This window comes from Akebia trifoliata, chromosome 13, assembly GCF_017979445.1.
Source record: "Akebia trifoliata isolate Shusen 1 chromosome 13, ASM1797944v1, whole genome shotgun sequence".
Lineage (NCBI taxonomy): Eukaryota > Viridiplantae > Streptophyta > Magnoliopsida > Ranunculales > Lardizabalaceae > Akebia > Akebia trifoliata.
Window position 1 is genome coordinate 6876632 of NC_141387.1, and position 22003 is coordinate 6898634.

A 22003-nucleotide genomic window follows, 5' to 3' on the forward strand; every position below is an offset into this window, starting at 1 on the left:
TTAAATAAAATTGTTAAAATATGACTAAGCGGTATTGAATTCATGACCTCTCCATTTTAAAGAAAGCCCTTAACTACTACACTCAACCTCTAATGGTTGATAAAATATGACTTTAAAAAATATAATAATACATCTTGCAAAGTAATATAGCATTCGGATCTTGACAAATATAGGGATGGAATCATATCTCAGATCCAACTCGAGGTGAAGGGACATCAACCCATATCCGAACCATATGTTAATTCGGATATACTTGATGAAATCAAATCCGCTAAATTTGAATTCGGATTACTCAAATTTCAAATAAAATCCGTACCATTTTAAGCCCTACTCTTTATGATTCTTGTGACCTACATGAAGAACGACTTTAAATATGTAACTGTCTTAACTCAACGACTACTCAATTCTCAAATTGACTCAATTAAGTTATGCAGTTGTGGTTCATTCAAACCCTATGTGTAATTTATGTTACTTGGGTAGCTTGGCATAAGGTTGCCTCTTTAGTTACTATGTGGGTTTCTCCTTGGCCTGGGTGGCTAAACCATGCAGTGTATAATGTTGAGAAGATGGGTTAGCATTGATGGCCAAACCTTTTATTGTTTGTGGAGCTTGTTAAGGGGATAAGTTGGCCTTGGTGGCTAAACCACCTAGTGTGAAGGGAATCATTGGTCGAACCTCTTAAGGTCAAGGGGCTCGTTGGCCAAACCTCTTAGGGTAAGGGACGTGTTTGGCCGACCCATATATCATGATGATAAGGCGACCTAGTTGACCAAACCACCTTTCATAGAGCACATTAAGGAGAAGAGTTGATCAAAGAGGTCAAACCTTCTTGAGGGAACACATAGAGTGGTCGGCTTTGTGCTTCAAACCTCATTGAGGGAATACATAGAGGGGTCGACCTTGGGAGCCAAACCTTCTTGAGGGAGTGCACAAAGGGGTTGACCTTGGGGGCCAAACCACCTAAGACAGTAAAAGGGGTCGGCCATGTTGGTCGAACCTCCTAAAAGAAACAAGAGAGGGATCGACCAAGTTGATCGAACCACCTTAAAAGACACAAGAAAGGGGTCAAATGATGTGGAAAGGGGTTGGTTCCTTGAGGAGGTCCAACCTCATTTGGATGAAATAGCAAGGGGTTGGCTCCTTGATGAGACCAAACCTCCTTTGGATGAGTAAAGCTAGGGGTCGCATCCTTGAGGAGGTCAAACCTCCTTTAGATGAATAGAATAAGGGTTGGCTCCTTGAGATGTCAAACCTTCTGTGGATGAAATAACACGAGGGTCAACTTCCTAAGGAGGTCGAACCTTCTTTAGATGAAATAGCAAAGGGTCAACTCCTTGAGGAGGTCAAACTTCCTTCAGATGAAAATAACAAGGAGTCGACTCCTTAAAGAGGTTGAGCCTCCTTTGGATGAAAATAACAATGGGTCAAAATTAATGGGCGAACCTTTTGGAGTTACATTGTAAGGTGGGGCAAACTAAGAGGTCAAACCTCTTAGTGTATTAGATAAGGGATTCAACCAAATTAACCGAATCTCTACTTGCATTTTTTATATCGAACCCTTAGGATTGGATTAGATTTGTAATATTTGATTACCTCGATTTGATAATTTTGTTAATCCCTAGGAAAGGGATATTTTTAGTTCCTACAAAGTTGTAAAAGTATTATTGAAAAAAGTGAGGTAGAAAAAGAAAGACAATAAAGTTGAAGGGTATTATTAGCAAATGAGAGAAGAGAAAAGGCAATATAGTTGGGATATTATTGAAAAATGAGGGAAGAAAAAAGGCAATAAAGATAAAATATAAAGTTGTGATAATTTGACTTCCCCTTTTACACACGCCCCATATGCCCTCATCACAGAACCGTGGATCATTTGCCTCGAGATACAAGAAGATGATTTATGGTTATGTGTATCCCGAGGTAAATGATCTACGATTTCGTGATGAGGGTGTAGGGGGTGTGTCAGAGGGGGCGTCAAAAAATCATTATTCTAAAATATATTTCTAGATACGTTCTTTATGGGTTGTAAAGATTTAGACAAAGGAAGGTATATATATATATATAAGGAAATGTTCAACACCCAACCATTTACCCAACATGTTTTGTCCTACATGGGTTAGAAGTTTTGGAATTGGCTGATTTTTGGTGAAGAGATCATCCTCACAAAAAATCAGCCTATTCCAAAACTTCTAACCCCATGTTTACAAGTTGAAAAATCGTGGACCGTCCATTTTTTGTAAACTATTTGTGATGGGGTTAGAAGTTTTGGAATAGGCTGATTTTTGGTGAGGATGATCTCTACACCATAGAGATCATCCTCACCAAAAATCAGCCTATTCCAAAACTTCTAACCCTCTCTACACCGTAGAGATATCCTCACCAAAAACCAGTCTATTCCAAAACTTCTAACCCTCTCTACACCGTAGAGATCATCCTCACCAAAAATCAGCAGCCTATTCCAAAACTTCTAACTCTCTCTACACCGTAGAGATCATCCTCACCAAAAACCAGCCTATTCCAAAACTTCTAACCCATGTAGGACAAAACATGTTGGGCAAATTGTTGGGTGCCAAATGGGACCTATATATATATATATATATATATATATATATATATATATATGGGTTCCGTTCAATGGCTAACTTTTTGGCAAAACATTTTTCAAAACATGAGTTAGAAGTTTTGGAATGGGCTGATTTTTGGTGAGGATGATCTCTACGGTGAGGAGATCATCATCACCAAAAATCAGCCCATTCCAAAACTTTTAACCCCATCAAAAATAGTTTACAAAAATTGGACGGTCCACGATTTTTCAAGTTGTAAACATGGGTTAGAAGTTTTGGAATGGGATGATTTTTGGTGAGGATGATCTCCTCACCATAGAGATCATCCTCACCAAAAATCAGCCCATTCTAAAACTTCTAACTCATGTTTTGAAAAATGTTTTGCGAAAAAATTTGTTAAAAAGTTAGCCATTGAACGCTACCCATATATATATATATAGGGTCGGGTTCCATAGACCCCCATTACGACCCCCATTGCGACACACCATTTTGTCTTATATGGGCAAAAATGTTTGGAATGGGCTGATTTTTTTTGTGAGGATGATCTCTATGGTGAGGAGATCATCCTTGCCAAAAATCAGCTCATTATGAAACTTCTAGCCCCATGTTTACAAGTTGAAAAATTTTAGACCGTCCAATTTTTGTAAATCAATTTTGATGGGGTTAGAAGTTTTGGAATGGGATGATTTTTTGCCAGGATGATCCCCTCATCACAGAGATCACCCTCACAAAAAATCAGCCCATTCCAAACATTTTTGCCCATATAAGACAAACGGTGAGTCGTAATGGGGGTCGTAATAACGCCATCCATATATATATATATATATATATATGAAGAGAGCCAAACATTTTTCGATACATGGGTTAGGAGTTTTAAAATAAGCTAATTTTTTGTAAGGATAATCTCCGCGAAGAAAGATCGCCCTCACAAAAAAATCATCCCATTTTGAAACTTCTAACCCAGGTTTACAAGTTGAAGAATCGTGAACCGTCAATTATTTGTAAACTACTTTTGATGGGGTTAGAAGTTTTATAATGAACTGATTTTTTATGAGGACAATCTCCTCATTGTAGAGATCATTCTCACAAAAATCAATTCATTTTGAAACTTCTAACCCATATATTGAAAAATATTTAGCACAATGTTTGGCTCTCTTTAGGGCCTTTAAACGCTTCCCATATATATATCGACCCCATAATTGGGGGCCTCCACTTGTTTGGCAGAAGACTAAACTATTAAGTTACATGTTTACAAAGCATAACATTCTAAGAACTTAAAAAATAATAATTAAAAACTACTTGTTTTCACTGTTAGATTCCAAATTTAAATTTGAGAGTTTAGTCGCCTTCGATTTTCAAAGTCTTAGATTGTACTAATAATAATTTATATATAGTTGCGGGGCCGTTCAAGGGCCAAACATTTTGATTTTGCCAACATATTTCATCCTACATGGGTTAGAAGTTTTGGAATGGTCTGATATATATATATATATATATATATATATATTTTAATGATTTCTATGGTGAGGAGATCATTCTGATAAAAAAATCAACTCATTCTGAAACTTCTAACCCAATCAAAAGTGGTTTACAAATAATTAACGATCCACGATTCTTCAACTTGTAAACTGGGTTTAGAAGTTTCGGAATAGGATGATTTTTTGTGAGAATGATCTTTTCATCATAAAAATCATCCTCACAAAAATTAGTCCATTCTGAAACCTCTAACCCATATATGACAGAATGTTTGGCTTTATATATAGGGACCAACATTTGCTACAATTATGGGGATAAAAGTCTCATCCACCCCTTTTTGTACGAGCCTCACTTTATTGCCTTCTCTCTCACCCATTCAACTGTATTTTCTTTCCCCTCTTCCCTCTTCTATTCCTCCATTATTTGCAATAATACCCTTTTAATTACTATTTCTTCTCTTTTACCTCTTTAACTCCAAAGATTCTTTAATAATACCCTGCCAATTTTATAATTTTTCCTCTTTGACCCCCTCAACTCCCAAAGAGAATGCTTGTGTTGTAGGCAAGGGTAAACTCTACTATGTGTGTGTATGTATATATTTCCAAACCTAATCTAACCCTTAATTGTAAAGGGTGGGGGTGTCATTGCGACCTATGTGAAAGATAACATGGCTCAAATAAAAGGTTTGGTCCATGCAACCTTTTCCCATATTATATATACTAGACTTTACACGTGCCTACAACACGGGCATCCCCTTTGGGGTTAAGCGGGTAAAAGAGAAAAAAAAAATTGAAAATATTAGCAAGAAAGAGGGGGAGAAGATAAAAGATAATAAAGTTGGACGGGTAATATTAAAAAAGAGTAGAAGAAGAAAGAAAACAAAGTTAGAAGCATTTTTGAAAAGAGGAAGATGAGAAAAAGTAAAAATGGTGAAATCTATCCTCTAAATACCTTGTTTATGGGGCATACATTTTGAGACAAAGAGAGTGGGACTCCGTTGTGTTTTATGACAGACTTATTCATTGGTGCATTTAATACAGAACTAAAAAGAAGTAGGGGCTGAGCAAGATTTTCTTGTAGGGGGGCAAACTATAGTTGATTGATATTCTCAAATAATTACTTTATCTCATTTTCCAATAAAAATAACAAAAAGAACAGAAAATAGGTAACTTATTTTTTCATAAATAAGGTAACATTGAGAAGGGAAATGGAAACTCAAATCAGCAAAAGATACACAAAATGATTTTTTTCTTTCACAAAATCATTTCTTACTTATATAAGCTATTTCCATTACAATTATTATATATAGTTTTTTAAAATTTTCATCGACAAATTTTCATGTTCTAAAAGTGTTGCATAGCGGACACATTCAATATTATTAAGAATGTTTTTCTCGATGTATATACTCAAACAATCATTCATCTATTCATCTCTTGTGTTATAGATAATGTTACTATCTCTGTCATTTTTGCATTATTTTATAATGTAAAAAATCATTTCTATCTAAAATTCCATCCTTTCTACTTCTCTAAAATTCTATCTTTTTTTGAGATGTGGAGGTTAAAGGAGGCAGAATCTTAAGATTGAACAATTTAAGCCTAAAATTTCATCTTCAACCTATTAAACTCTAAGGTATACAACTATTAATCTATCAAGCCTCTTCTTCAACCCATTGTCTTCAATATCTTGTAGAAATCCTTAATTTTTCTATGCAAAAAATATATCTTTTTACACGTGACCAAAATTCTCTATTTTCTTGAGGTTTAAATGTTGAAAAAGATGGAATTGTAAGTTTGAAAATGTGGGGGAAAAAAACGGGTTGAAGATGATTTGTTTTGATAGAAAAATGAAGACAGAGGTATTTAGGCCATTTACTTCAGTCTTAAGAAAAAGATGTAGGTCAGGGTGGGAATGTTATCAGTTGGAAAGCCCAGGGAATGTTTTTAATATTGACCAAAATCTGGGGTGTGGAGCATGCAATCAGTTTGAAAAGTCTAGGGGTATCTCTAATATATTGACTAAAAGTGGGAGGGGCCTGTCATCAATATGAAAATCCAAGGGTATCTCTAATATAACCAAAATTGGGAGGGGCATGTCATTAACTTGACCAAAATGTGGGAAGAGAATAATGAAAAAATAATAATAATTTGAAGGAGGTTGTAGCTCCCTCTTGCCCCCTAGTGACTCAATCCTTCTGTTAGGAGTGCTTCTCCCACTCACAATCTCTGTTTTGGTGCTTTGGGAGCAAATCTTTCTTCAATTCCACCTCTCAAAACATGGAACCCACTAAAAAAAAATGCTGAAAACCCACTTTGCAAATTCTCAATATAACCATCATATTAAATATTTTTTATTTCTTAAATAATTATTGGTTATGTATGTCCTCAAAAACAAACATTGCAATGAAAGGTTAGTGAATATTATATTTATAAGAAAACAATAATATAATGATGAAAATTTTCAAAATATTATTGTAATTAAAAAATTAATCTAAAACCTTTGAAGTAGAATAAATTTTAGATCATTAAAATATTTATTGATTATATTGATCAATAGTGCGGTGTTGTAACTCATACAAAAAAAATATGACAAATCCATAAACATCATAGGATGAATGGATGTATAATAGCTATGGACAATAGTGGATCAATGATTGTATTTTTCAATACAAAATTTATTGAATAAAATATGTTTATTTTATTATAAATTGTAAATGATATATTTTTTGCAACAAAAAATAAGTAGTGATAGGTAAGCATACAAAAATAAACTGATATTTGAGTATATTATTGATATAATGCTTTGTAGGCGCTCAACACTCTAAGATATTTTTGAACTTAGCGCTTTTGCGTTCCCACTCCCGCTTTTGCACCCATTCCATGCTCTGGAGTCTGGTCACTATCATTCGCCATTGATTTAAGGGATGACATATAATTTTAGTAAAATTACTTAAAGGACTTTGACGAAGGGATATATTTTTAAATAGTCCCTAAGTTGCGTTATAGCTTCATAAGACATTTAGTAAACTTTTTATTTCTTAATGGTTCCTCATTATTGGCAAACTCACTGTTTTTTTTTTTAAATATTATTTATTGTCGAGTTCACCATTTTTTATTTATTGTTGAATTCGATGCTTCTTTATTTAGTGTTGAGTTTACAATTTTATTGTTGAACTCACCATCATTTACTGTCGAGTTCACCACTTTTAAAATAAAAAATATTGAACTCAACACCAGTAAAACCCATCCATTTTCAATTTTCGAGTTTCAATTATAATACATGGAAAGATGACTAAAACCTTAAGATAACGACTTGTTTAGATGATTTCAACCCAAAAGAACCATTCTTGATCGATTTACATCCAAAAGTTAAGAAAAAAGTGAAAAAAAAAAAAAAAAAAAAAAAAACCCTTGAAAATGACTTTTTCTTCTTTCTTAAATCATTCCTGGCATAATGGAATCTCTGAAACTGGATTGAGATGCCAAAAATCGAATTTTTGTGGATGAAAACGATGAGTTCTAATAGTCAGGACATTCAATCATGAGAAATGTGGGAAATGGGGTCTAGGGATTGCTAAAAAAAGAAAAAGTTTACTAAATGAATTATTAAGAGAACGCCTAAAACTTAGGGACTATTTAGAAAAATGTCCATCCACCAGGGTCTTTTAAGTAAATTTTCCTATAATGCTTGCTCATTAAAAAAATTAACCTGGTATTTCACATAATCTCGTAAGACCCAATTGTACCAAACCTAATGAGGGTAGTTTTGTAAATTGGGGATATCTTCAATACATGTGGATTCATGTGATTGGTCAATCCAAGATTCTATGAAATCCTAGATTGATTTTTTAGGTGAGTAAAAAAAAATTTTTGATTCCTTGTCCGAGAATTTTACAAATTAAACAAATTATCAAAATGGTACATAAAAACAAAAACTTACCAAAATGATGCAATAAATTATTTTATTTAAACGGTAAAATTTAAAATGCATAGTGTTTTAATACCAAAAATAACAATTTAGCATCATTTTATAAAATAATATACATATCCATGTTTAAATAAACAGATAGAAATATAACTCTTTTAATACAATGATATTTCATTTCACGATTTAATTTATTTCAGCACTCAATGGCTTTGTACGCCATTTTCGACATTGAAAGAGATTTGAAAATCGAAAGTCATTATCTCCATTAGAGTTAAGGCATTGTAAATCTATAACAAAGCCATCGAGTGCTGAGATAAGTAAAATCTTGAATAGAAACATCTATGTATTAAAATAATTATATTTCTATCAATTTACTTAAGAGAGCTATTATTGCCACACCAATTCTCATATAAATTACTAAAGAATTGCATACGATTGGCGTGGCATTAGTAAAAATTGGTGAGGCAATAGCAATTCTCTTACTTAAACAAGGGATGTGTATCTATTTTATAAAAAGATGTTAAAAAGACATTTTTGATATCGAAAACCTATTCATTTCAAATTATACTGTTTTGATAAAAATAACTTATTTTCAAAAATGATAAATCACCATTTTCAAAATTAAGATGAATAGTAAACCATTTTAGTAATTTTTCAATTTACATTGCACGTTATGGTAAATTACCAATTTGAAATTTTCAAAAATATTGAATTTTGGAACGAGTCACCTCAAATCGATTCGAGTTCACTCGGCCGAGTTTTAAAACTACATGAAAAAGTAGAGTGATGATGCATGGTGACCGAGGAGGTGAGGTGACACATGTGAAGTCTGCATGCACAGCACCAAGTGCAAAGCAGCCACGCAGTTCTTCCCCCATACCTCACTCTCATTTCTTCTGTATGTCTCTCTCTCTCTCTCTCTCTCTCTCTCCTCTTCTCTTCTTAAATCTTCTGAAACCCTCACCCATCACTCCTACCAAGATTCAAATCCAAGCTCTCTCTAATGGGGACTATCTGTGCAGAGCATCATCACCATCGCCATTCTCACTCACTCTTCTCCCCCCAAAAAACCCTCCAAGATCTCAATCTCCCACCTCGCAAACTTCTGAATCGAAGATCTAAGCTCCCCATCTCAATTTCCCCTCATCATCACTTCATAGATGAAAACCCTAGATTACAACAAATCCACAACGAAGAAGAAAACCATGATTTTGATGAAGAAGAAGAAGAACCAGATCCTTACGCGAGCGATGAATTTCGAATCTACGAGTTCAAGATTCGTCGATGTATGCGAAGTCGTAGTCACGATTGGACCGATTGCCCTTTCGCACATCCAGGCGAGAAGGCTCGAAGAAGAGATCCTCGTAGATTCCATTATTCTGGAAACCCTTGTTCTGATTTTCGTAAAGGAAGTTGTCCTCGTGGAGATTCTTGCGAGTTCGCTCATGGGGTTTTCGAATGTTGGCTTCATCCAGCTAAGTATCGAACTCACGTATGCAAAGATGGGAAGAATTGTAGGAGAAAAGTTTGTTTTTTTGCTCACTCACCACGTGAGATCCGAATCTTGCCTTCTGGTTCTCAATTTTCGAGTTCGCATTGTTGTGGTTTCTGTAACTCTGTTGCTTCTTCGCCAACTTCGACTCTAATGGGATTCTCTCATTCATCTCCACCAACATTATCTCCTCCTCTGTCGCCTAATAACAATGGATTAAAAGAGGGATTTTCTTTGATTTCTCGATTTAATGAGGGTTGTTCGACAAATTCGAATTCGATCTATTCGAATCGATCTTTTGTTGGCTATTTGAGTTATAAGAGTGCTCTTATGGAGCTTGTGAGTTCTTTGGAAGGCATGGATGTTGGTGCAGGTTCTGCAACTTGTGTTAATGGAAATCTCTTCAATGGTGGAGGAGTTTCACCTAATTTTGAGAACCAACAACAGTTTCTTCTCTCTCCTACTACTACAAATCATATTGGGTCTAAAGATATTTTTAATGAAGATGGCTTAGTCAATAATGGTGGACCATGTCCTGATATTGAGTGGGTTAATGATCTTGTAATGTAGTTGATGATGCTGAGATCAAGGTTTTGTATAGGAGTCTTGCATCAATCATACATAAAACAGTATGTGATTGATGATTGTTATTGGGTTTGGTTTCATTTTGATTTCTATGTTAATAATTTGGTGTTTAAGCTTAAGAGTTTTAATGTCCTATTAATCTCTCTCTCTCTCTCTCCTGCTATTACCATACCAACTTTTGCTAATGCCACACCAACTGTGCAATTCTTTGGTATTTTATATAGGAATTGGTGTGGCAATAGAAGCTCTCTTTATTTCTTAATGTAAACCCAGACTTGTAATTCATGTTCTCTCTCTACTTCGCATGACCACGATTCAAGTGCCTTCAACTTCCCACAAATCATGCTTAAAGGTTCTATTCTATCTCAACCACCATCACCTCAGCATGTTATCTAAGGAGAACACGTGGATGACATGCAAGGGATGGGAAGGATGACGTGTCATACATGCAAAGGTTGGGAAAGTGTAGGATCACCACGTAATGGGGATTGCTCAGAATCTCTCTCTAGTGATGACATCTGTTGTGAACTTAATAACACTAAAGACGAAAGTGTAACCGAATCTTTTTTTTGAGATTTCACTATCTTCATGCCCAGCATTAGCTTGATGTGTTATGTTTGATGATTCTCTGATCAAGTGGGTGTAAGATAGTATGATGTTACAATATCCATTGTATCATTATTATTTTTCCAAAAAAATAAATAAGGTAGAGATAAAAGAGAGGGATGGGAAGGAGAAATAGGCCATAATAGTGGGTGTGGGGTCTGTTTGGAATGGAGGGGGTAGTGGAGATATTTTTTGTAATCATGGGGTGTGTTGGGTTGGTGGGGGTCTGTCCCATATAATAATGGTTGAGGGGGAGCAACCCATGCTCCTCTCCTTCATTTGATTGATCAAAAAGTAAGATTTGATTCATCATTATTGCATGCTAGTCTTGTTAGCTAAGCTTAGCTGTTGATCCAATCGTTCCGTGTAGATTCTCTCTTTTTTTATTTTTTAATATTATTTTTTTAAAGAAAATAGATGTAATAGCATTTTAGTAATTTACAATATCAATAATTTCATAATCATAGTGACCATATTCCATGATTTGATTTAATCCCGACTTCCTCACAAAGCTCTAAAATTATATTTTAATAAGAAATTTTTTAATTTTATTTAATATTTTTTCTTAATTTTTTTTTCTTTCTATTTTTTTCCTTTTTGAAAATTTCCAAATCCCGACTTTGCCACTATACATAGAGTAAAAGTAAAAATTTTAACATAAAATGCCTTGTATTTAAGATTATGAGAAGGGATAAATAAAACTAATAAAAAAATTAGTCAGATTAAAAAACAAAAAAAAAGGTAAAGTATTTTGAAGATCATCCCATGGTCTAGATTAGTTTCGCATCAAGACATCATAAGAGTCTCTTGGAATGATCTCAAGATTGTACCTCATATCTCACTTTCCTCACATGGAAGTGTGTAAGAATCATAGATGATTTTTCATTTGTATGTCGATGAAAAACATATGATTTCCTTGTTAGCAAGTCAAAATACAACAAAAATTTGATTCGTGAAAAATTCGAGTTTTATTCAATTTTGAATTACAAAAATCCGGTCTAAAATTCGATAAATGGAAAATATGCGGCAAATGCTTTCTATGTGTATCATCCGTCTCATTTTAAAAAATTTGAAAATAAAAAAATTTTGGTAATATGATAGTGATGTTAATAGTGATGGTGATGACGAAATGCGTGATGGTGACGGTGATGATATATTGGTGATGGTAATAATGATGTTGGTGATAATGAGGGTATTGAGGTTATTGCTCAATTGGTTTATAAAAAAAGACCAAAGTCAAGAGATAAATCATCAATTTAAAAAATTATGGTGTAATCTCAAATAAATGTAGAGGGTCATGTTATTATATTTTTTAAGTCAAAAGGCCATTTGTCATTTAAAAAGTGCCAAAATTTTGAAGAAATGACCGCTTCGAAAACAACTTGTGTTACACGTCACAACTTACAAGTTTACTCTTAGTAACATACAACAAGTTAATTACAATAGCATTTTTTTTTTCTATCAAGTTTTATAAAATTTCGTAAAAATTATATTAAAAAAAACATGTTTTATTCTTTTTTAACTTAAAATGTGTGAATTATTCAGAATAGTTCAATAATTGGGAGAATAATACTTCCATTGAAAAAAACGAAAAATCTTGAGGTCACTTCAACATTATTCTTAATATAAAGGTTTTTTGAATTTTATTTTGAAAGATTTACGAGGCAGACCTATTTGTTGGCATTTTATTACAAAATCTCCCAAGTTTGTTATCGGAACAATTTTTTACTTTATGAATCATGCTACATTACTAGCTTAGTGAGATTTCAAATCTTACTAAGGGTTGTTGGGCTCATATGGATTATCAAATTAGCAATCCAACGATACATACTTGTAAATTTCATGGAAAAACTCAGTTTCAAAAGAAAAAATTCAAAAATAAAATACAGTTTTGAGCTTCATAGTAGGTGTTGAAAGTGGATGGCTAGCAAGCTCTAAACTTTAAAACTTTAATTATAAGCTAAAAATAAAAAAATAAAAATAAAAAAATAAAAAAATAAAAAAAACAATTTTCTTTAAAAAATTCTTATAATTTTGTCCTTCATAACCATGTGGCTGCCAACAATTGATGCGGTTAAAATCCACTCCAAGGTATATTACGTAACAAATAAATTGCATAAATTTGAATTTTATGACACGGATGCCCCTCAAGTGTTTGGTCAATAATAAACTTGATAAAATAAGGTTATTAGTTGTCAGAAATCTAAGGAAGTTTTTATAATAATAATACAACAGTTGGGGCTGTAAGCATGGTTTTTAAACTCGTCCGAGACCGAGACGTATCGCCCGAGTTAACTCGGTATCAGAGCTGAATGAGACCAACTCACAAAGTGATTTTTTTGACCGAGTTTTACATCTTATGTATAAATTTTCGAGTTATCTCGTGAGACGTCTCAAACGTATCGGAAAACTCGTCCGAGACGACTCGGTATCGGAGCTGAACGAGACGAGACGCGATACCGAATTTAAAAACCATGGCTGTAAGGAAGTTTTTATAATAATAATACAACAGTTGGAGCTGTCAGGTAAATCTCTCTTTTATTTTTTTTAAGAGTTATGCTAGAGTGACCTAAAGATTGTAGTCAGGGGTGGAGCTACTAAGGAGACATTGGGAGCAATTGCCCTCGCTCAAATTTTTTAGGTATTTTAGATATCCTTGAGTTTATGCTTAAATTCGAGATACTCCTGCATTTTAAACTACAGATATGCCCCGTTGGACCCTATTGCCCCCATCTCACTCCAATTTTGCCCCCTCTCCCTCCAATTAACTATAAGTTTGCACCCACTAGAAGAAAATCCTGGCTCCACCCCTTCACTGTAGTCATGTCTCACTTTCCTAACGTGGAAGTATGTAGGAACTATGGATACTTTTTCTGATGTGAAAGTGAGATGTGAGGTACAATCTTGAGGTCACTTTAATATTATTCTTTTTTTTCTAATATTGAGATGCTTTGCTATATTATACTAGAGTCATGATGAATGCACTCGATCTTGGTACACGGATGACATGACAAGGGCACAAAATCATAGATCATTTTTATCAGGATACATAGAAAAAGATGGGGTTCTATGTCCTTGTCACGTTAGCAACATATCAAGAGTGTGTTCATTCATCATTATTGGAAGGATGTCCTGCTAAATACACCACGAGATTAGGTGGATATTAACAATTGAAATCATCATGGATAACATTCGAATCATCGAGATCAATTATTCTAATTTGCTTTGTTGATGTGATGATTGGAGTTCACCATTACATCAAGATGAGGCGGCATTAAGAAAAAATGAATTTACTAACTTGAGGGTGTATTTATAAAAAAGATTCTGACACTCTCTAAAACATGGCCCTAATGTGGCATGTGTTACAATCATAGATTCTTTTCCTCGGAATACATAACTGCACATATACCCACTTATATTGAATGGCATCCCTAATTTATGAAAGAGTAGTGATAACGTGACTCTCCCACCTAGCATACTCAAAATACTCTCTTGATGTGGCATGTGCTTGAACCATAGATTTTATGCCCTGGGATACACATCTATACATCTATATCCCAAGGAGTAAAGATCCGAGTCTAAAACATGCCCCTTCAAAAGAGTATTTTGACTATACCACGTGGGGAAGTTAAGAAATCATTACTCTTTACATAACTAGCTTGGTTAGTTATAACACTTAAGTGTAATGATTTTGTAACTCAACCTGATAAGGGTAACTCAAAAACTCAACTGACATGTACCCTGCAAGAACCGTAGATTTTTCCCTTGAGATACACATCTATGCAATTGTGTATCTTGACTAAAAATCTATGAATCTTGCACCTACCATGTCAGTGAGTTTTTGAGTTACCCCGACATGATTGACGTGGCACACACACTGAGGAGTCTGAGCACAAAAAGAAAAAACACTCATACAAATATTATATTCACATAGACCCCACAAGCGAGAACACAACTTGGGAGTTGCTATTGGCAGCCTAATTTTAAATAATGAAAATAAGGTGAATTATCATTTCATGTGTTGAATATGATGAAATATCGAATCCGGTACACTGTTCGTATTAATTTCAAGAACATGTATAAATCATTTTTCAGCAACTCCGTTGGAAGTAGGTATTTTTAATTTAAAGTGACGAACTTGCTGATAAATTATCAACAAAATTTTCATTAAAAAATAAGGATATTTTTTTTCTTTAAATTTACATCGAATTCGTCACTTTAATACCACCGAATCCATCACTTTGAATTAAAAATATCTACCCATGCATGTTCTCGGAATTAAACAGTGTACAAAAATCAGAATTTAGACATAAGTTACCCACATTTTGGGAAGTATCCCATGAAAATAAGTAAAAGTTGAGGTGCCAATAGAAGCTCTCCTTTTTAGTCTATATTTTTTTCTTTTTTCTTTTTTTTTTTTTTTTTTGGTGGTGGTGGTGGTGGGGGGTGGAGTTTTAAAATTAGAAAGGGAATAATGCGTGACCTCAAGATTGTACCTCATAACTCACTCTCGTGACGTGGAAGTGTGTAGATGCTTTTCATCTAGATATGACTGAAAAAGCATATATGGTTCATGCACATTTCCACGTTAGGAAAGTGAGATATGAGGTACAATCTTGAGGTCACTCCAGCACGACTCGTTTAAGGGGGGTATCGAACAGCGAACAGGTTCCATTCGAACTAGTTCATGGTACAATTTGCTCGGATTACATGAAACCTAGTGAACCAACCGATTTCCTTTATTTTGACTTAATTTTTTCACACCCCTTCTACATGTTGATATATTAAGATATCTACTTAATTTTTAAATTGATGGAATACCCCTTTGACCATGGTCTGTATTAATAAACTAATGAAAAATGACCAAATACCTACATCTTTTTTTATCCTATTCATCACTTCAACGTTCAAATGCCTTCATTCCTGTCTACCCATACAAACCGGGTCCATTCTCAAGTGGTGAACTACCAACCCGAATTCGAAATGTGCGAACCAACAAATTAAGTAACATAGACCTGGCATACCTAAGTGTCGCACTTTTATTACAAAAACTACTTACTTCAAGTTTGGTACCCAACAAACCTTGGAGTTGGGTTCTACGTCATAAAACTAATTCAAATTGTTACGGTTAATTTGTTATTTAACATACCTTTGGGGTGAATCCTAACCGCATCAATTATTGGCATCCAAAAACACAATCTGATACCACAGGGCTATAAAGGAAAAAAAGCTAAGAATTTTGAACAAAAAAAATTCAAAAAAATTTAATTTTCACCATTGAATTTTAATTTTAAATTTGGAAGTTCGGTAACCATCCATTTTCAACACCTTCAATTCAATCGAGCTCATAAGACTTTTTCCTCTTTTTTTCTTTTTAATATTCTTCTTTTGAATCTGTGTTTTTTTCATGAAATCTAGAAGGCTGTGTAGTGTTGGATTGCCAATTTTATAAAGATTTGAAATCTGACTCTATTACTCATGTTAGTCTGATTTATAAAGTAAGGTTTGTTCAATACTAAAATTGATAAGGTAATAGAGGTTTTTGTAATAAAACTGCAACAGATAGGTTGCCCTGTAAATTTCTTAAAATTTTATATGAGCCTAATCATTATTGTAAACAACTACGAGGGTTCGATGTTTTTTATCTGTAATTGGGATGTAATAAGTAAAAGTCAAAGGTGCCAACAACAGCTCTCTACATCTATGACAGATAGAATATCTTTGGAATAAACCATTATCATCCTAATATTGTTAGCGTTCATAACCCATAAATAAATTTGCTTGATGGCTTGAACTCACGACCTCAAAATTGCTTTGCAATGTGTCAAACCAACTGAGCTATAGGTCGACGTGACAAGTTCACAAAACCATAGATCTTTTTCCTTGCGTATCCCAAAGAAAAAGATCTATGATTCTATACACTCGCCACGTAGACTGAGTGAAAATTTTTGAGTCAGAATATGGCAACTTTGTGTTTTTTTAATAAACATTAATTACTATTTGACTACGTGAAGTATTAGTGAGATACAATATCACTATTAACAAAGCGTTTCTACTAAATTTATATCACATTAGATCCAACACAACAGACAGTTTATCAATTAAAATTCAATAAAAGAAATAGAACACCTAATACAATTGATCTCGACTTTTGATATTGCGTTCCGAAAATCCCTAAAAAATAATATCTTCCTCTTTAAGGAGGGGTGTTTGCCCAACTTCTCCTATGAAGTAACAAAGAATGGATCTGACCATAACACAGATCCTTTACATAATATCTATTATTAACCACTTCTAACTATTAAATATATAATCAATTTAATTACAAATGTCTAGCGCGAAAAAAAAAATTGCTCTATAACCCATTGAATATGACACAGATACGTTAAACTCTGTCAAGTATACATGGCTCGTAGAGAACTCAATTGTCTTTAAGATTTCTCGAATAGTTTGACGACAATCTGTGCTGGGTGGAATGGAAGAAATCCAATGGTGCTGTGGCTGGTCCTAGAGATCTTCTTATAGCAGTCGGCGAATCAGATAGTAAAGGCTCATATACAGAATTTCTATTTCTTGGTTGAGTTATAGACAATGGCAGAACATCCTTATCTGTTGTCCTCGAGGACAATTGAGGCTCCACATTTCCTATAGACAAGATGGGTCCACCCAAACGCTCGGCCTGCTGAAGTTTATTGATCGCACTTGATCTGTATGTATATCGGAAGTACTTCAGTGCTAAAACTGGACCCATTCCTGCCACCACTATGAGCTGAAACAGGATTAAAAGTTCTAATCAGCATATTTTGGCTTGAAGTAACTGAATTTTAACTACAAAATATGGTTTCAAAACTCGGTTTGACATCTCGTCTCGTTCATGGACGAGACCGAGTTGTCTTGGATGAGATAAACCATTTAATTCAGTTGACAACTATTTATCCATAAATATTTCTATGAATATAATTATAATTTTTTTAGAAGATGTGTAGTGATAAAATTATATTTTATTTAGATGATAAACATTTAAATAAAAAATAATTATTTTAATTAAAATATACTAAATCCCAGTTGAGTCGAACAAATTTTACTGACTCTACAGGGACTTTCATTTGTCTTGCGAGATTTTTCACATGTGAGATGCCATGTCTCTCCGTCTCGGACGAGATTTAAAACCATGTTACAAAAACAAAAGATTGGTGAAAGGGAAGAAGGTTTGCGTGCAGAGTTACTCACAAAAACAGTTATCCAATAAGAGGGTTGTCTACAGAGACGAAACATTATTGTGTACATCCCGGCTGATGGTAGAGTGCTCACAAGCCAGTTAATGATATAAAATGCAACTAAATTTCCCCATATTGCGAGATGCTGCAACAGGGTGAAGGAACTGCACACATTCAAGACACATTCAGTCGGTGTACTTGGTGAAGCTGAACAATTTCACTTTTCTTGCGAAAGGATCAAATGATACATATTAGAAAAGGATGGAAGCTTACTTGGTCTCCATTGTTACAACAAAAGCTTGCAACCAAACACATCCAGAGAGTGCAACCAATGCTAGCTCTTCCAGCTCACTTTTCTCGTATGCATAGATGTTAATAGTGATTAAGAAGACGACGAGAGCCTGCAAAACTATACCATTATTGATGGAACAAATGATGTAACAGGGAAAGCTTCTACAACATGTCTTAGGGTTTATTGACTTTGTCTAAGTGAAACTAAACTTTCTAGGGATTATTTAATTAGTTTGTCTATAATTCTTATTGGTAAATTGTAATCCCGCTTTCAGGGCACATATGGGTATCATGTTAGATGATCTAATGGTTCAATAAATTATTCCAACCTTGGAGAGCATTCTCACAATAATTTAATCCATTTTGACATTCCTAATCTCATGAAAAGTTAACTTGAAGTTGAAATGTCGGGCTAGTTCATTTAAACTAAAACAGCTTCCACTTTACACAGGACAACAGCTTCACCTACAATGCCACAATTTATCTTCTTATGATTTAAAAAAGAGAGATTCTATTGCCACACCAACTTTTGCTAACACCACCCCAATTCATATGTAAATCCCCAAAGAATTAACACACATAGTTGAATCCCACACTATTAGATCCTATTACCTTACACCCCCCCCTCTCTCTCTCTCTCTCTCTCTCTCTCTCTCTCTCTCTCAAGTTAACCAGAAGGCCCACCTAGATAACAGTTGAAACATGACTAGGTAATCATAACCATATGATCTCATGTACTCTCTGACAAAAACACTTTGCCATTGTCCAAGATTGATCTGATGTGTCAGACGCACTGACCCACAAACCCAATACGTCTAAACATTCCTCTGATTTATTCCATATGTTGAGGGTTTTTTTTAAATAATTTAGTTCAGTTAGGTAGACTAAAGGACCTAATGTAGTTAAACTGAAGCCAACTCTTACACGAAGGGCAACCACACCCAAATTTGTTGCACCCAAGTGGGAGATGACGATGACGTACACAAGAACATAAAATACAATCTCACTTGAAAGGTCAAAGCATAACTGCATAAGGAAATCACTGAATAGATGATATATCAAAGGAGGAAAGGAAAAAAAGGGTCAGTCCTCTCATGCCACAATCCAACATCACGCTTAGATGGCATGTGGATTTTGAAGATGAAACCTTATTTAATCCACTTGTGGCCACAATCAGTAATCTTAAGGATTCTAAATCCTCAAGAGATCATGTTTAACATTTCTCACCCCGAAGAGAATTCTATGGTGATAACAATTATAATTTGAAGTACAAGACAAACGGAAAATATTTCACTCACATGAAATAAAGACCGCCCAAACCAACCAGCAAATGTGCTCGGATTCAAAAGCCTGGTTTCAAGAATGGTACTTAGTTCAATGTCCAACAAATGCACCAGTCCTCATGATTCATGAAACAGAATAACACTATATGTATAATTAAAATCTAAATGCCGCAATTAAAGGAAGAGAACAAACAAACAGAGAAAAAAAAAACTCCCAACCTTCCTGCTTGGCAATAATATAGAATTTGAGGGTTTTGAATCACAGTTTTTTCACTGAGATCTTTATCCAGGACACTAACTAGAACTGGAATACTGGTGTAGAAAACATTATAAGCCATCAGACTGACGGAGTTGAATAAGCTGGATCCAGAGATACCTGAAATAAAAGAGAAACTGAAAATGTTCTAGTGTAAGCAATTGAACCGAGTAAGTGCACAAAGTCCGTAGTGAAACTTTTTCTACGGAATTATAATAAAAGAAACACAAACAGAATCAACAGTAGAAAAATGAGTAATACACGCCATGGAAACTCACAAGATCTGGATAAAGCATATCAACAGAGATTTGTAGAAGGAATATTGGGACAGAAACGCTGTACGGTTGTATGAATACCGCCCATGGACAAGAATCAATCTTTTAAGAAACCTAAACTCTGCAAAACAGCTTAAAATATTAATTAAGAAACATTTAACTGTTAGAATGCAACTTAAGTTACACCCATCCATGGTAAAAAGAGAACCTGGAGCATCCTGCACAACATAAAATATCCTAAAGAAACAAACAATTTTAGTAAGGAAATAATGATACACCTTGATATATTTGGCATGCTCATGAAAAATAGGAGAAAATACAACTGTATTAAACTGGCATATCTGTGAGCAATGGACTACAAATGCGAATACAAAGTTCAATATCATGGCATCTCATTAGTTGATTTGTATCAGGTTTATTATTAGTTTTTCATAAACAATCAAGAACAAATTTAATTAAGAGAGAAATAGAGAAGAGGAAAGAGATTTCCTTGGGACAACAAAGAAGGCATAAAAGCGTGCCTGAGCCAACGCTACTCAAAGACAGCATGGTCATTCGCCCTTCTACCCAAGAGCACCCTTTACCAATCAACCAATCTGGAAGGGCAAGCTCAATTGCTTACAAACATTTAGAACTTCACAGCTTCAATCTTCAAAAATCTGATTGTTGCGCTCCTTGCAAATGCCCTAATAAATAGCATGGAAAACCAAATACCACAAAATTTCCCCTGGTTCCAAAGAGTTCCTTGAGAAAAAGTAAAGTACGTCCCCCCACCTCTAAGAGCAACCTATGAGAATCTGAAGAGGGAGAAGGAAGAATTCCATATCACCCAAACAACCAGACAATGGAGGAATGGGAGATCAACGCTGTTACATGACAAATTTATTTTGAGCATACATCAAGATTTGATGTTTTATATTGTATTTTATTTTAATTATGTTTGTTTCATCTAGTAAGGAAGTTATCCAATCGGCTGTATGTAGTTGTGGTTAAGGAGTTATTTTCTTCTATATGTTGGAGTGTGTAGGGTGGTTACTAATTTTTAGGAGAAGAGTGGTGTCGTATTTAATTTCTTTGGATAATGGAAAACGTAGGCTGCATTTTCCTTAAATCAAAAAGAGTCTTATCTTAGGCAAAGTAACCTTGTGTTGTTAAAATTGCTAAAAAGAAGAAATCACATTACAAATTCTCTCCATATTCTCCTTGCACACGATACATCTATTAACACTTCCGATGATCCAAGTGATCCTATATCAGAACCTTATCCAACTCCACCACAAAACTTCTTGTGACAAAATCATAACTTGATATCCATAGAAAGGTTCGACACCACTTTTAATTTTTTGGAAGACATTGGCAATGAGAGTTAAGGGAACATAAGAGCAGCTAGAGGTATGTCTAAAAGTCACATAAAGAGATCCTCTAGCACTCATGAAGATAAATATGTAAACATGGTTTAAAGATCCTATCATCTCGGAACATCCTGGTTTCACAGCTGAGATCGGCACAAAACCTAGATTTGTCTCAGATTTCTTGGTCAAGATAATTCCAATGTTTCTCCTAACCAAGATAATGCCTCAAGATGACATTTTAAACCTGGGCTGTTACGATAAAACAAGGAAATATTTTGCATGACATATTTAAAAAAATGCGCATTAAAAGAAAACATCAACAAGGACATCCATAGAAAAAAACTTTATGCTAATTAACACAATTGGAGGAAAAACTTACTCCCAATGCTATAGTCAGCTGCCCTCGCTGCCTGCATCCCTTCTCTCCCACTAATACCCACTCCTATGTCAGCCTGTTGTATCATCCTCACATCATTTCCACCATCTCCAATAGCTAATGTTCTGTAGTCACATGACTTCAAGAGTGCTACAAGCTACACATTAAAATATAAAATGCAATTGTCACTCGTTATTTTAATTTCATATTACCAGTAAAAAAAAGATGTAACAAACATAACCATGAAAATTGCATATTGCGTTGTATTGAACTGATATTGGGGTAACCGATTAAAGACCTAACTCT

The 22003-nt window shown here is 34.4% G+C and overlaps 2 protein-coding genes across 2 annotated transcripts in view; one reads left to right on the plus strand and one right to left on the minus strand.

Annotated features, from left to right (window-relative positions):
- The first annotated feature begins 8858 nt into the window (after nt 1-8858).
- On the plus strand, nt 8859-10180 carry LOC147387617 (zinc finger CCCH domain-containing protein 2-like). Its single transcript, XM_086421883.1, has one exon. It carries the CDS (start codon nt 8968-8970, stop codon nt 10024-10026), a length of 1059 nt encoding a protein of 352 aa, XP_086278009.1. The 5' UTR covers nt 8859-8967; the 3' UTR covers nt 10027-10180.
- A 6560-nt stretch (nt 10181-16740) lies between these two features.
- Nucleotides 16741-22003, minus strand: part of ALA2 (aminophospholipid ATPase 2) — a 34768-nt gene continuing 29505 nt past the window's right edge. Inside the window, exons 19-25 of the mRNA XM_086420800.1 lie at nt 21701-21854; nt 19973-20090; nt 19658-19831; nt 19454-19505; nt 18138-18265; nt 17878-18028; nt 16741-17416 (exon numbers count right to left, since the gene is read on the minus strand). Of these exons, the coding sequence (XP_086276926.1) occupies nt 17069-17416; nt 17878-18028; nt 18138-18265; nt 19454-19505; nt 19658-19831; nt 19973-20090; nt 21701-21854 (1125 nt within the window). The 3' untranslated portion in view covers nt 16741-17068. The remainder of the gene's footprint in view (nt 17417-17877; nt 18029-18137; nt 18266-19453; nt 19506-19657; nt 19832-19972; nt 20091-21700; nt 21855-22003) is intronic.

What these genes read in the sequence shown, in the direction of transcription:
- LOC147387617 (XM_086421883.1), top strand. Translation starts at nt 8,968, where the DNA reads ATGGGGACTATCTGTGCAGAGCATCATCACCATCGCCATTCTCACTCA.